This window comes from Sander vitreus, chromosome 20, assembly GCF_031162955.1.
Source record: "Sander vitreus isolate 19-12246 chromosome 20, sanVit1, whole genome shotgun sequence".
In the NCBI taxonomy this organism is placed as follows: domain Eukaryota; kingdom Metazoa; phylum Chordata; class Actinopteri; order Perciformes; family Percidae; genus Sander; species Sander vitreus.
Genome location: NC_135874.1, coordinates 4,283,790 through 4,299,542, shown reverse-complemented (window position 1 = coordinate 4,299,542; position 15,753 = coordinate 4,283,790). Strand labels below are relative to the sequence as shown.

At 41.3% G+C, this 15,753-nt stretch overlaps 1 protein-coding gene across 8 annotated transcripts in view; it reads right to left on the bottom strand.

The window, feature by feature from the left end:
* The window catches only part of slc4a11 (solute carrier family 4 member 11), a 142,665-nt gene that overhangs the window by 36,844 nt on the left and 90,068 nt on the right, over positions 1-15,753 (bottom strand). For all 8 annotated transcript variants that reach the window (XR_013503607.1, XR_013503606.1, XM_078276760.1 and 5 more), the window contains exons 5-7: positions 15,218-15,446; positions 4,732-4,813; positions 4,075-4,198 (exon numbers count right to left, since the gene is read on the bottom strand). Coding sequence is in view for 6 of the 8 variants with exons in the window: in XM_078276760.1 (XP_078132886.1) it covers positions 4,075-4,198; positions 4,732-4,813; positions 15,218-15,446 (435 nt within the window). In the remaining 2 variants the exon portion in view is untranslated. The remainder of the gene's footprint in view (positions 1-4,074; positions 4,199-4,731; positions 4,814-15,217; positions 15,447-15,753) is intronic.

The following is a 15,753-nucleotide window of genomic DNA, read 5'->3' as shown; positions in this document are numbered from 1 at the left end:
AAAATCAAAGACTGTGGGCAGCTTGTTTAACTAGCAAAATAGCTTGAGGAGTATCTTTCAGGGCAACAGCACATGAATGTGTGGCTCGGTGCTTTCAGGTATGCGTTTTACTGAATAAATGAGAAACAGAACATTTTTTTAAGAAAGGTCATGTCTGTTCAGCACATTCACGCTGGGTAAAGAAAGGGAGGAGAAAAAAAGCCACAAATGCTGTGAAGCTCTTTAAATGGAGGGTGATGGAAATGGTCCACCTGTACACACACTAGATTACATACATTTGTCAACTAAAGGAATTTCTATTACCATTATCATCATGCCCCTTCAATGATTTTTGTCGCCATCAGGGATAATTGAGACATAACAGTGCTTTATGTTTACTTGGGACTTAGATTAATGTCTCTGAGAATGCCATTAGTGGTTGTGATTGCTGCCTGCAGGACTGGCAAGGAGGGCGCTTGAAGCATCGGGGAAAGACGCACAAACACAAAGGAGCGCTCATGGGAAAAAAGATTTAGAAACCAAACAAACAAACAAACAGAAAACATAATGAAGCTGAGGCACTGCTGATTGCCAGGGTCACTCCAACCCCCTGGCATGAAGAAATCCCTTTTTTTTTCAGCAGAGAGGGGGTTAAGGATTGGAGGTTTCCATCGGACGAGAGGCAACAATCAGTGCTATCTGAGACGGGAGAGTGAAGTGTGTCGGTGCATGTATGTGTGTGTGATGAAAGCTCAGGACCAAGCAGTGGAGGACAGGAGGGTTGAGTGGTTCGATGGGAAGTAGAAAGAGTTCATGTTTTGATGGGAGAGAAGGGTATTACAGGATATGTGGCACTCTCCATCGGATACAGAAAGCTCTTCGGAGCTGAAGAAAACAGCCATGCTGCACACAACAGTGACCCGAAAGGTTCAGCCGACAGGACACTCGTGCCCACACAAAACACTGTAAGGGCTTTGGATTGAATTCAGTTCAACAGGCAGTTGGTCTTAACAGCTATATCAGTAGCACTTGCATTACTGTAGTGAATTAAAATATAAAAAACAAGACAACTTGATTGTAAATGACATTAAAGAGATAGATTCAGATTTTCACCGCTTTACCTTGCCATTAGACCGGCCTCTCCGACAGGGAACTATAGCTGTTCAAAGCCACCAGACTCGGTTGATCACAGTAACAGTAAAAACAGTAAATGTAACTCGCAGAACACTGGAGTTGCTGGTCTACCGCTGACTCGATAGGTTAGTTTGTTATTGTTTGACTTTATTGAATCCGAACTAACTCTTCAAAAAAAGTCACACAATAACACTAACTAACCGATCGAGGCAGCAGTAGAGCAGCAACTCCTGTGTTCTGCGAGCTAAAACTACTGTTTTTGTCAAAGGAGTCCAGTGGCTTTGAAGAGAGCAGAGATGGATATAATGGCTTCAGTTCCCCGTCGAAAAGGGAAGTCTGACGTGAAATTAAACCTTCATTGAAAATTTTTTAAAATAATTTATTAAACTTGTGATTGAAGGAGATGATATGCTTTCTTGACACTACTTGCATCTATATTGAGAAGTCAGATGCCGCATCAGCCAATGCTTTAAGCCAATCAGGTCTTGAAGCACATTGAGTTCACGCCTGTCGTATGAAATGTGCTATATAAATAAACTTGACTTCACTTGACTTGCGAAAACTATAAACAAGGTATTTTTTATCTCTCTGGTCAAAAGACACTTTCTCCTCTTGAGGTTTGTCTTTGTTATTATTCTACACTCATAATAATAATAATAATAATAATAATAATAACAACAACAAAAACTTTCATCTTCAATCCATCAGTGTTTTTGTGCATTATTTTAGGTTTGTTTGAGTGCTTGCAGACAATTCCCACGACACTGACGGCAAGGTTAAGCGGTGAAAATATTGTAAATACAGCATACATTTAGATTTTTCTAGGTGTCTAAAATGTGTTTAGGTGCTGCCCCCATTCACAGCAGGACAATAGCCGCTTTCCGACCGGAGGGATTTTTGCAGTTCCTAGAACATAAAATTCCTAGAACCCTTTTTTTCTCGTGTTCCGACTGGACCAATTTGGGGATTATTAAGTCCCTCTGGCCCCAGTTCCTGTAACTCTTTCAGCTCCTACTTCAGGGCACGGTCTTTTCTCTTGTCAGCATATGAACCTAGGTGAACGAGGGTCGGGTTTCCAGTACAGAGAGACCAACAACAGGACAATTTTAACAATTTTCATCACTAATTTCACTTCTGACAACGTTTTAGGCGAGAAATTAACTGTTGAGATTTCGAATATAGGCAGTCTTGCGGAAATTGATGCCGAATTGACAATTTGCTTCAAAGTTTACGGAGTTGAGAAGCTCCATGAAGTGAGGAGACAGCCAGCAGGCGCTTGCCCCGGCCGCTAGCTCGTCGCTCGGCCAGTCACGCTCAGAGACCTCGCTGTGAGCTGGAGGTCCTTCAGACCGCTCTCGTAAATAAGAGGCTTTGATTTCGCCGACGGTTCGTTTGTTTAAATATCACAACACATGTCCATCATAAGATTAACGGGAACCTGTGGTTAACTGTCTTTTCGGAGTTAAACTCCACAAGCGTGTCCTGCGGCTCGCGGCCGACACACACACACACACACACACAGGAGAGAGAGAGATACCCGTCTCTCTTCGGGAGACTTGTTTAAATTATGACAAATATGCTATATACATTAGATTTAGTTAATACTTTTTTTGGTGTGTTTTCTGATTTTAACGCTATAAAGACTGTTGCCGTGCTTGCATCACTCCCTTACCCCTCCTACCAGTCTCTATGGCCACTTGGCCAGTGCGAATGCAATTGGAAAAAACGGTTTTGGGGGAGAGTAGTTAGTAGAACTGTTTAGAAGTGGACTTTTCCTAGAACTACGTTCCTGTAACTACTTGGTCGGAAAGCGGCTATTGCGCGTGCCGACCGCCATCCACTGTAGCTCATACACTGAGTATGGAGAAGTACCTCATACAACCACACTTCAAAATATCCGAGCTATCCCTTTAAAAATAAAAATCCATACTCAAGTGAGAAAGAAAAACCGTAAGAATATTTCCTTTAAAGCTGACACTCTTTAGAAAAATTATGCCGGAGGTGGTTTTTTTAAATAATAAAAAAAAAATAATACAAAATACAAAAATCTGATTGGAAATCCTGTTTTAAAACTACCATTTGCAGCCCAGACATTCTGTGGTTTAATTGTTTAATGATTTATTGTTACTTTAATTACTGTGCCACATTATCAGTAGCTCATGTGTGTTTTCTCCCCACTTGTCCTTTTACTTTAAATTACAGAAAACATTTTCTCAGCTGTCATCGTCACAACAGGATCTTGTTTTTAACATGTGGTAATTAGTGTCTTCTTGCAGCAAGAAACACAGCAGGTCATTGGAAGCACGGAGACATAAAACCCTGTTAAAAAAATCAGTTAAACCAATTGGCATTTTGGGGGTAAACATGCAAAAGCAGAAAATGGTGATCCTTATTCATTCAATAGTTTCAATCAGAACTGAGCTTGCCTTTAAGAAATCTAAAATTAATTGGACTCAGGACAGGCGGCTGACTGACATTTGCATAAGCAGACTAATTTGAAAAAAATCTGAAAAAAAGCTTTGTTGAACTAAATATACATTTCCTTTTGAAGAAAGTAGCTGAAAGTAGAGCAGGAGGGTATGTAAATGATGAATTAGTTGTGCTATGGCAGCGGGATGCTTACATTGATCGTATGGTGAGATGGACTTTACGAATACCCTTAGCCCTGCAGCTAACACACTTCACATGACTTTAAGCTTTAGGCAAAGATGAGAGGAAAGAATGACAGTGGGAATGATAAGAAAAATCTCTTCACAGCACATTATCAGTGATTAACTGAAGGAATTCATTAACAAATGAAATGAACGAGTCGTAGTCGCAACTTCAGTCAGCAACAACACAGCACAAATTCATACACGAATGAAATATGAACAAATGTAACAAAACAAGTAATGCCTCAGTAATCCACCAAAGTCAGATAAATCCCACGTAACATTTGCTTCCTCTGGGGGCGGCAGTTACCATTTTGAGCGGAGCCAGGATCAGGATGACATAGCGGACCTCGCAGCAGTTCTCTCCCCAGTTTTGTGGCCTCTCCAGTCGGGAGATGCACACATGACGCCTCTGGAGATGCTTGACGTTGCAGCTGGAGTGGAGAGGGAGAAGGAGGAGGTTTTAATAACCTGCTTCACCTCACCGCCAGCGCATTTCATTTTCATAGATTAACCTCTTTCTCTGCAGCAACAGGTAGACAGTATTCCACACACACACACACACACACACACACACACACACACACACACACGTAAATACATGTACACACACGTAAATGCATATACACAAATGTATGGCAAAGGCACTTCCACACAAATTCATATAGTTCTATCAGTTTGGATAAAGTGCATTTTAAACAAAAAAAATAAAATAGCATTTTTAAAAAGATGACCAAAATACCACATTCACATACTACTGTACACATACTACTTCAGATTGCTTGTTTTGTCCAAGCAACAGTCTCACACCCCAAAATATTAAATTTGATGTAAACTAAAGAAGATAATTCTTACATTTGAGAAGCTGTATTTTTTTGGTATTTTGGCTTGATAAATGAACACAAACAATCAATTAACAAAACGGCTGGCCGCGCCAGCACGCGTGCACAAACACATTACGGCTTACAGGATGCAGAGCCAGGACTGCTGGTACTGGATCCCGGTAGCGGTGGCTGTCACTCCCTGGATGGTCTCTGACAGTAGGTGCACTGCAGGGGAAAGGTCAGAGGTCAAACACAAGTTGGCTGAAATCGACCTCAAATCCAGTTTGATCCTCACATGCTCTCATTTTCCCGCCACAGTGTTGAACTCCTTCTAGCACCAGCAACACATGGCAGCCGACTGCAACAATCCTGAAACGTGTAGTTAGGGCTGGGCGATAAGGAGAAAATCAGATATCACGATGTTCTTGACATAATCCATCGATGCTATTGTAGGGTGGACAATTGATGCTTTCACAAAATATTTTTTACAATGAGATTTTAGGTAACTTATCATCAATAATGTGGTAAACAGTTTCAAGTGAAATTATAGAGAAAAAAAAAAAATAAATATAAATATATACTGACTGTTTTTTTACATAAATACACAAAAATAGTGTGACGTTAAAACAAATCTGCAATTCTTCAAATGATATTCCCCTCAAAATGTTTCACAACTGATTTTCTGAGAAAATTGAGTTAGTATGTGCTTGTTATTGTCAATTTCGACAACGTAATTGTATATCACGATATCTCGATATGTGATTTAATCAGGATGTGATTGCATTGAAAGACAATAAATCATCATATTGAATTATTGCCCAGCCCTACGTGTAGTTTCAATCTGAAATACTCATGTGTTTAAATTAAAACCCGGCTCGGATTTCTTTAACCAGCCTAATGGTGTCAGCCAAAATGCCTAAAACGTTTAATAGAAGTCTAGAGCCTGATCTGCTGTGCCAAGCCTCTCAATATGATGTCTACATCAGAAGTGTCTAACATGCTCGCCTTCTGCTGTAGACTGGAACGCCAGTCTGGTCTGTGTGCAAACACCACACCACGATAAACTAATGACGATGTCCATCCGACCCCAGAAAACATCAACGCTTATGTTCACAGATTAAAAAAAACTAAACACATTTCATTATGCTGCCATGTTTACACAGTGCACATCATTAAACATGGGCAACTAGGGACACCGCTGAAAGCGGCTCGCTGCTTCCTAATAAGAGGAACCTCCTTTTCCAACTTCTCACGCTGAGAGTGATGAATAATAAGTGTTTTGGGGGGATATTCTTCAGCAGCCCCGACTACCCCTAACCCCTGGACAAGATTCAGCGTGCTTCAGCTTGCAATGTTCTCTTCCACTCATCAGTACTGAGCAAACTACAGGGTGGAAATGTTTCGTATCGTAAGCAGCGGGGACAATCATTTCCATATCACTCGGATTTTCTCTGCCAGTGGTTTCTCCCTCTTTCTTTCTTTCCGTCGGTTTTTGTCTCTCTCTCCATCACTCTCCCCCTTTCTCTCTCGCGCTGCCGTCTCATCAATAACGTATCCTCCATTCATGCCAGAATATGATGGCCATCACCATGACAACAGTATCACAGTGCTCAAGGAGTGAGAGAGCCAGGATGGGAGAATCAGAGAGAGAGGGGGGAACAGACCAGGGAGAGAGAGAGAGAGAGAGAGAGAGAGAGAGAGAGAGAGAGCATGTAGAAAGAGGAAGAGCAGAAGAAAGGATGAAAAGAAGCCTGTCGAGAAAGAGGGGAAAAAAAGCTGGCATGGGGGGTGGGAGAGATTCAGAGAGGCGGGAGGAAAAAAAGAACCAGGGGGAGACAGAGAGAGAAAAATAAAAGAAAGGAGAGGGACAGGAAGAGAGGGAGTGGGAGGAGACATGCAGAAAGGGAAACAGAGAGAGAGGGAAAATGCAAGCAGAAACAGGGGCAAATAAGGACCAAGGGAATGAATTTTATTTTTTACAAAAAACAAAAGTGACAAACAAGAAGGAAAATGAGAGTGGGTCTAGATGAAAAGAAGAGTGAGAGGGAGGGAAGGGACAGAGAAGTAAAGGATACGGACTGGGATTCAATTCAATTAATAGCAGTAAGCCTGACAGCCATGTAATAATCACAAACCATCCAATCGCTCACTGACGTCAGGGAGGAGAGGAGGGGAGAGATAGAGAGACATGCAAACAGAACAAAAGAAAAATTAAAAGATAAAGAGGGGGGGGGGAGGTAGACGATGTTCAGGGCTATCTGTGGTCTTCCATACCAACTGACGAGATGGCTAATGTCCGACCATCTTAGAGAAGCTGACGGCTCACTGCTAGCCTTTCGTATTACAACCACTTCCATTTTTTTTTTTAGAGACAAAATGTCTTTTCTACGTGAGAGAGATTGATTCAGTGTTGGGAGTAGTTCAACAGCCAGGGCAGAGCAGTGTTCAGAGTCGAATGTCGCCATTACTAAACATGGGAAGCTTCTACAGAATGATTACTGAATTGTAAAAGGTCTAGAGTTGTGATACATGGCAGCAGCACTTTCTGATTTTGTGACTAATGTATCCTTTACTTTCGATGCATAGGGGGCTCTCTGTGTACTTCTTAAAAACATATATTAAACAAATTCAAATAGATTCATAAGATAGGATGATATGACAACGTGTTGTTATTTTACTAAAGTCTGTAATTGAATGATTCCTAGCAAACTGTAATTAAAACTTAGAAAAAAGGATTATTTCATTTTGTGTGTGAAGAGTTTATAATACACAATTTACATCAAGATTACTGAACGTGGTTTTGCATCGATTTGCTATAATGAAGCTCTGCTTTAGTCGAGGCAGAGCAAGAGGACTAAAGTTGCCCTTGCATTAGCTAAATGGTGTCAGTTTGGCTACCAGCTGACTAACGTCCAGCCTGACACTTCTCACTGTAAAGAAGGGGTCAGATTACAGACTTACACAGGCGATCCAGATGTTTTGGCTTCACTTATACTGTAAGTGGAGCCAAAACATCTGGATAGTCCCCTGGTGGCTTGTCGCAGTATAGGTCACAAAACCCTGCCAAGTACACGTCAAATCATTTGTTTTCCCCAAAGATGGTTTCTGTCATTTTAGGTAGTTCTGATCTCACAGATGTTTGTTCAAGTGTTCATTTCTCTGATAAGTTTGCTTTTTTATCGGTTATTTGATGTCATAAAAACGGGGTGAAACGTCATGACTGTCGTGGCTCCACCGCCCAATCAATACTGCACAGACTCTTGCTCCAAAATTGCAAGATGGCAGCACACGTATCCAGGATATTTTAGCTTCACTTTTGTACAGTGGGAGGAAGTGGAGACGTGTTGTTCGTTTTTATATACACATTCTAGAGGTTGCATACATAAACTACATGAGCTAGCACGGCTTTTGGGCAAACAGCAGCAGTCCACAAAGCTGTACATAACACAGCTTCTAATCAAACATAACATACATACAGTACATACTGTCATAAATCTCTGTCACTCACTATACCCAAGAAGTGACCCCTTTTCTCTGCTGCTTATATTATTTTGGTGTGTATTTATTAAAAAGATCCCCTACATACATGTTATGTTTCCACTCCTCCCTCAAAACACACACTCTATGAATATGTTAATCATTTCAATAGTTTAACTATTAACTAACTCTAAACTCGCCTCATGCGGACGCTTGGTCAGGACCCCGTGGCATCACTTTTTTAATAGATGGTAGTTTGACTTCAACACGTGGTTAACGTTGTGAATTCAAACAAAACTACTTGGTTAGTATAGGAAAAGATTGTGGTTTGGGTTAAAATAATTACGTTACCTATGTGATGTGGGTTAAATGCATTACGTCAAGACGTAAGTTCAGTTCCTTTTGCCTTAATAAAAAAAAACCTCAACATTGACTTTTAGTTTCACACGGGACACGAACAGCAATCTCTTTGTTTCTTTGACACGTATATCCACCCCGACCTTCTCCCTACGTGGACCTCTTTTACTCCCGTTATAAATACTACTGCCACTAGGGGAGCCCTGCACATGCAAAACTAATGCTGGAGGGGTACGTGAAGCGGTGTCACGTGAGACGCAGGGCCATTGACCAAGTTGCTTTATTTGACGAGGTGGGAGCGAGAATGGGTTGCCCACCTCCTTTCTCAAACTGGCTGGACAGAGCCTTACGAGTTTGCATGCCAAAGTTTAGTCAGATTGAACTCCCTCCACCACCCCAACCTCCTTTGTACATGTCCATGATCACGTGTGGGACATTGTGAATACATCACCAGCTGAGGTGAACAAACCTGACTTGGGTGTTAAGAGTGTGTGAGAAAGGGTTGCTGATGTGATCAAGTGGGAGACTAATTAAGACATGCACATTTGATGCTTGTCAGTTATGCAAAGGTTTCTGCACCGTTTCGTCAGCTTTTAGTATGCAAACACCACAGTTTCCATACACAGAAAGGAAGAAAAAAAATCACAGATGCTCATATGCAGCATATCACATACGCAGCATATAAAATGTGACAAACTTCAATGGAAAAGTGATGAAAAAATATGAGGACGGCAAGACTGGATGGCTAGATTGGCCCCTTTGATCTTTCTGGATTCTTGAGGAATTCTTTAACTGCATTATTCACACGACTGGGTTGGGGGGGGGGGGGGGGACAGATTGCAATTTCTGTTATCCAGTCTGTCACAAATAAGAGAGAGACTAATCAATAAATACGCTACCAGTCAAAAAACACTGATGTTAATATTGCTTTTGGCTGACGTGCCAGTCAAACATCAGCAACAGAAACTCTACAGAGATACGTGCTCATTCATTATGCTCAGAGGTGACCTCAATAAAGACTTCTGATCTTACGCTGCCTTAAAGATTAACTGTGATCTCAAACATCGGTAGACCTGCCAACAAACACACACACACACAAAGGGAAATGATTGGTTTCCTTCAAAGCGTGGGTTGTGGAGGGCACACAGGAGGTGATTAAAACACAGGAAGGATCCATACAGCAGTGGCAGATGAAACACTTACTGTAGGTATCCATCACAGCCAATCACCATGCAGCACACATACGTATGAGGTCACATAGCGATGAGAGGGCCACTAGGACTGGGTCAATGGTGAAACCTTGTTATCGAGAAAGGTTGTAAATTCTAATCTACTACGCGCTTGCATAACAGCAAATTACATTAATGGTAAATAAACCAACGGCCTACATGGATACAATATCACAGTCAAGTGCTGCACACATGAACAGCTTGATTCCAATTATATAACCAGTTCAAAAAACAAATAATAAATCTCCAGAACATGCAAAGGACTAACTCTAAGTCACGGGACTTTAGAGAAAGAACTTATAAGGTTATCGGACAATGAGTCCGCGGGATGGAGAGGGCCTTGATTTGAGAGGCAGCTGGAGAGGCATCGATATCTGTGACACGGGAGGGATCGCTGGTTTCTGTAATCATTTGATGACTCAATGGATCGACCCAGTCCCGAGTGTGGAGTGGAACACAAACGGCATACTGATGGTGATTGGTACAGAAGCAAACCACTGATTGCAGCCTCATGGCGGCTGACATTTTCATCAAATTAGCACAGCTTACCGTCATCAAAGAAAACGAAACTTTGAGATTTGTCTGCATGGGGAGAAGGAGGGAGAAAAACCAAGAGGAGAAACCAGAGAGTCAGTTCAGTCACCTTTTCTGATCAATGGGCGACCAGTATCTTTGATTTTATACTAACATACGCAAATACACACTCTGCAAACAAACAAAACAACAAACACACACACACACACACACACACACACACACACTTTCTGGTTAACAGGCACGTACATAAATATCTCTGCTGAACAGAAGCTTCATTTCCGGCCTTCCTTTACCTCATGCATATTAAATATCATTTTCCAGAGAAAATCCCTCAATGTCTCGTCTTTGTTGGGCGCAGAAAGATCTTATCTTGATTACCGTCTACAGGCTATTACCAAAAATTGGATTTTATCACTGATAGCAGTTATGTGTTCAGCAAGTGCTGAGAAACCCAACGACGTCAATGAACACATCAAAGATGAGAAAAATGACATGTCCGGCCACCATTTTTCATGTGGTAAAGAGCTTGAATTAATGGTTTCAATTTAGTATTCTGATCACTCGCACAGAGCGTTACATGCAGAGAGATTTTCACAGGGAAAAGCCATGCCGCCGGTCTGGAAAAGATATATTACAACACAGATGGCAAAGTCGGTTGATTCAAAAATACACAGCACCTATTTACAGAAAATCAACATGTATGTGCAGTTTAGAAATACAAATAACACTCCTGCTTTAACAGATGCTCATGTATTTTTTGATTCATTAAACAAGTTGTATGAGATATCAAGGGCCTGAGGGCCAGATATACTAACGCTTTTGCATCCACTTAAGGCGTATTTGTTTTGTTTAGTGCGCGTAAAAGCATGGTGAGGTATGTACAAACAGGGGAGGTAAAAGCGCAGACTGCCTGTCGCGGGAACAGAAAATGGCAAATTGCGCTTTTCCGTGTCATGAATTCACAGGAGGGTCAAGGAGAAAGTGGAAGTTTCCCATAAAGAGATGGGAGGGGAAGCGTAAAGTGCGCCTAATTGTGTATTCCGCGGTATGTACAACAACTGCCCGTAAAAGCGCGCCTCTATTTTGCGGTGAAAATTCTCCGCCTCTTAAAAGCAGCTGTAAACCAGCCGCAAGCGGGTTTCCTCGCATACGCCTCCTGGTGAAATGTCAGCAGTAATCCGAGCAAGACGAAGACATAGGCCAAGGAGACGAGCTGAAAGGATTTTTGCCACAAGGATCACACTTTTTCAGTTGAGTGAACACAAAATCATTAAGCGTTACAGATGCCATGCAATATTACAGTTACTGGAAGAAATCAAAGATGACATCAAATCTCTGACTCGGCATTCACATTCCATTCCAGCAGTTGTAAAACTCCTCGCTACATTACAAATATTGGCATCAGGATAATTTCAAACGGTCATAGATAGCATCAGCAGTGGGAATATCGCAGTCTGCACTCAGCCGTATCATAGCACCAGTACTTAACGCTTTGCTACAGCGTAATTTACGGTATAGTGGGCGGAGAAAGACGCGGATTACCTGATGAACTGCAGGTTTGGTAAATACGACATAAGCTGAAGTATCACAGCGAGCGCTTTCTGCGGGTTGGCCATGGCGCTGATAACGCTACGTAAATCTGGCCCTGAGGGTCACGAAACTCACACACTTTAGAAATGTCTGTGTAAATTATTGCAGTTATATGTTTTCTTAAGACGGTTTTAAAAATATATGAGCATGTCTTACAAAATAAGTCCCATGCTCACCTTTGCAGCGGTTAAAAAATAAAAAAATAAATAAAAGAATAATCACTTTTTTTCAGTTTGATTTGAGCTGGCAAAAAGTATATATAACACAGGAGGATTATGCAAATCGAGACAAAGTGGAGAGTGGGCAGGATCGATCAAAGGTGACAGCTATTTAGGGAGAAATGATGGTACAGTCCTCACAAATAGGGCACACAATCAGCAGCACATATAGCGCCAAGCACGGTAGCTGCTAACAGGATCACAGAGGAAGAGAGGAAAATGCAATTATAAAATACATCATTACTCAAAATATTGACAATTAGTCATTCTGTGGCAGCCGCTCATCACTGTTGTAAGCACCGTCATCATCTTCAGCATCCTATGATCATTTATTGGTTTAAATGCGTGGAGTATCTTAAAGGATAAAGTCATATTTTTAATTGATAGAGGCAGGTTTGTAGACGTGGCTTAAGACATATTATCTATGCATTGCATATTCAGCAATGCCGTTTCGTTATCCCTCTGCACAATGAGTGTACTGTGCTCCATTGCCGAATCCCAAGACAAAAGTGAACCAAAAAACCAGCACAAGTTGGCTTCTCTGTACAAGTTATAGCAGGACTAATTATCTCTGTGGGCTTTTCATCTTTTTCATTTTTGTAATTCTCTGTTCTTTCTGTGCCGGTTATAATCTCGCCCCGTTCTCTTTATCTCACAGCTGTACAGTATTACACTCCAAATGAGCTGGTCCACTTGCCAGCCGTATCACCCAGTTGTGGCAGAGTGAACGTAGATATGGCAGAAATTAATACCTGAAGAGATATGTCACGTTGATAACATACTTACGTGCAATATGAATGTATTCCCCCGGGAAGAGCTTTTGTTCCTCCCCCGGAGATAATTTTCTCCCCCCCCCCACCCCGAGCACTGACATGAGTGTTTCACGTGTGAATGTTCATGATTTGAATTCAGGGATCCGACATGTTACTCTGAAGCGAAGCAAATTCATTGCTAAACAAGATACTGAAGAGAAGGATTTCAAAACAAGGAGTGGTGCATAAATCCTTATTAAATAATTAACAATACCAAATTAAAATGTAAGGGCTCACAGGTAACCGAAATCCACAGGCTGACTGACAAACAGACCTCTTTTGTGATGTGAATACATATTTAAATGTCTAATCGAACTTCCTCGTATCCACTAGTATATTTTCTGCTCATTCTGTAAATATGTATGTAGGTTACATAACCGAGTGTAGATATTATTTAATAGCTACAGCCAGTAGTGATGCTCATTTGCATGTTTCAAATTGTCGTCCTTATTTGTGGAATTGTTACATCATCCTCTGTGTGCAACTAATTATCAACTTATTCTCATCTACTTTTCTCCCGAACCTTCTGCTGCAGCTAACGCATTTCCCCAGAGTGATGACTCAAGTTTCAACTGGTTAAAAACAGCACTTTTTGCTGCACATAACAAAAGAAAATCAAGACTATATATTGTATGGGAGAATCTTTAGTGCTATATTTTGATACAGTATGTGCAGATATTGGTTTTGTCAACCAACTATAACTCTATGGCTGTAGATCTTTATAATAAAAGTATCACTGATCTACATGTTTTTCCTTTATTTTTCTATGTTGCTTTATCAAACTTCAAAATTCAGTGAAACCCCTGAATGATCAAATTGATTTTCAGAACATTTCCAGACAGCCCAAACATGCGCTTGAAGCCTTTTCTTGTTAAGATGGCAGCCACAGGGAGAGAAAAAAGAAAAAAGTATCTTCTTTTGCGTCTGAGTGGGGTATTCTGGGTGAGAAACGGTCAAGTAGCCACAGCCACCACAGCTTGAGAGTCTCAGAGAGCCATTTGAAAAGCTAAGTGAGTGATCGATGACAGAAGTCAATTATCACCTCGCGGATCTTGTCAGAGGCGGCGGTGCAGGGTGAGCGTCACACACCACCTACCTCTGACTAACAATCAACAACTGCGGACAGCAGCCCAGCCAGACAAGAAAACACTGCAGACAGAGTATATGACAGGCAGCCCTTACACTACCATTACCTCCACATGCTCTTATAGTGGGAAGAAAACCCCTACCATGCTTTTTTTTCTACAAAATTGAACAGCCAGGCAAAATTGATGGGCTGATTATTATTATTTTTTATTATATTTCTTTAATTCTTTGTGACATTAACCTAAAAGAATACAAAGTCTGATTTGACAAATAATTGCCTTTGTGATGCCGTGTTCAGTACAGCTTGTAGCAGAGAGCGAGGCTTCAACAATGGCTTTATACTGTTATGTAAGAGGGCGCATTTCTCCTGCTCTAATGGGCTGAGGAAATTCACCTTAACCAAGAGGCTTTGCTACTCAGCCTAAAGGACCTGTTCTGAAGGGACTGGGCTAAATGTGACAGGGACCTATGGGCCGACAAAAAGGCACCAAACCTGGAAATGAATTTATGCATTAGAAGGGAGTAAGGTGTGCATAAAACTTTAAGCATATCTTACACACTTTTAGATATAATAAACCTCAGCTTTTAAAGTCCAAATAGAAAGCATAAATATATATGCATAAATGTGCAAACAAAACTATTTCAGTTAAAATGAATATCATGTTAGCCTTTGCATTCTGAAAATCCTTTTCTTTCCCTGAAATTTTTAACTGACTTAACCATTTGTAAACAAGAAAAGTGGCACCATGCTGCTATGGTGAAAAGAATAAACCAAAACATCTCAAAAACCTTTTTCAACTATCTGAAAAATATTAAACTACAGTAACATTAGTGGAAGGGACACATGATTGTGTTAATTTTGATTATCAGTTGTGTTGTTCTCCGTGGCCCTGGTCAATTAAAAATAAATTATTAGTAGGATAACAGCTTGACAGTTTTCCTGGGAAACGTTTGAGGTCTGCACATGTAAATGGTTGCCAACAAGATTCCGCACGTGGAGCTTTGTGTCCGCTTGAAAAAGTCACAACGCAAATGGACAGCCTCGAATTCAAACATCCCAAACTCTCCTTTGGGTCTTAAAAGCTTCTTGAACCATTCTCAAGTCTATGTGACAATGCTCCTGAGCCTGAGGTGAAGCTATTCTTCAGCTAGGTGTTGACCTGTGCAGACGTCAGAGGTTTTTTAGGTCAGCTGTCAGCTGTAATGGGGTCTTGGTGTGATTGTGGTACGAGATCTCTGTCGTATTGTGTTTTGTTTGTCTGTGATTGCATTTCCACACACTTGCTGGTTTAAACATGCACGTCGAACGCTTCCATTGCTTACCGTTGACCTCCTGCGCTCCCGCATCTGTGAAAAGCATGCTCATCACCTCCTCGAAGTTGCAGCTGGGCTCAGATGCATTGCTGTCCTGGCCCACGTGGTGCAGCATTCTCTTCAGGACGTCATCCAGGGAGGCAGCGGTCTCATCCAGCAGGATAGTGGCCCGCGCCAGGAAGCCATCCAGGTCCCGGTGGGCCCGGATCTCCTCCTCAAAGTTCATCAGCTTGACATACTGTGGAAAAGACGGAATCCTTTCAAAGTCTGAAATAGGTTTATTTGAGATTCCTGTGCTGATTATGCCAATCAGTGTAATTTCAAAAGAATTGCATTGCGCATTGTCAAAATGAATCTACCTTAGTTTCTGCAGAATTGGACCAAAGACATAATATCTTTGGTTTGCTCTATTAAGTCTCATATGTATTTCTAAGCTGGACTATTCTACTATCCCCAACATGCTGAGGTTTTTATATGGCAGTGATGTCTCTGATCCTGCATTTGGGAAATTAGGACTACAACAATTTGCCTGCTGGTCAGTATTA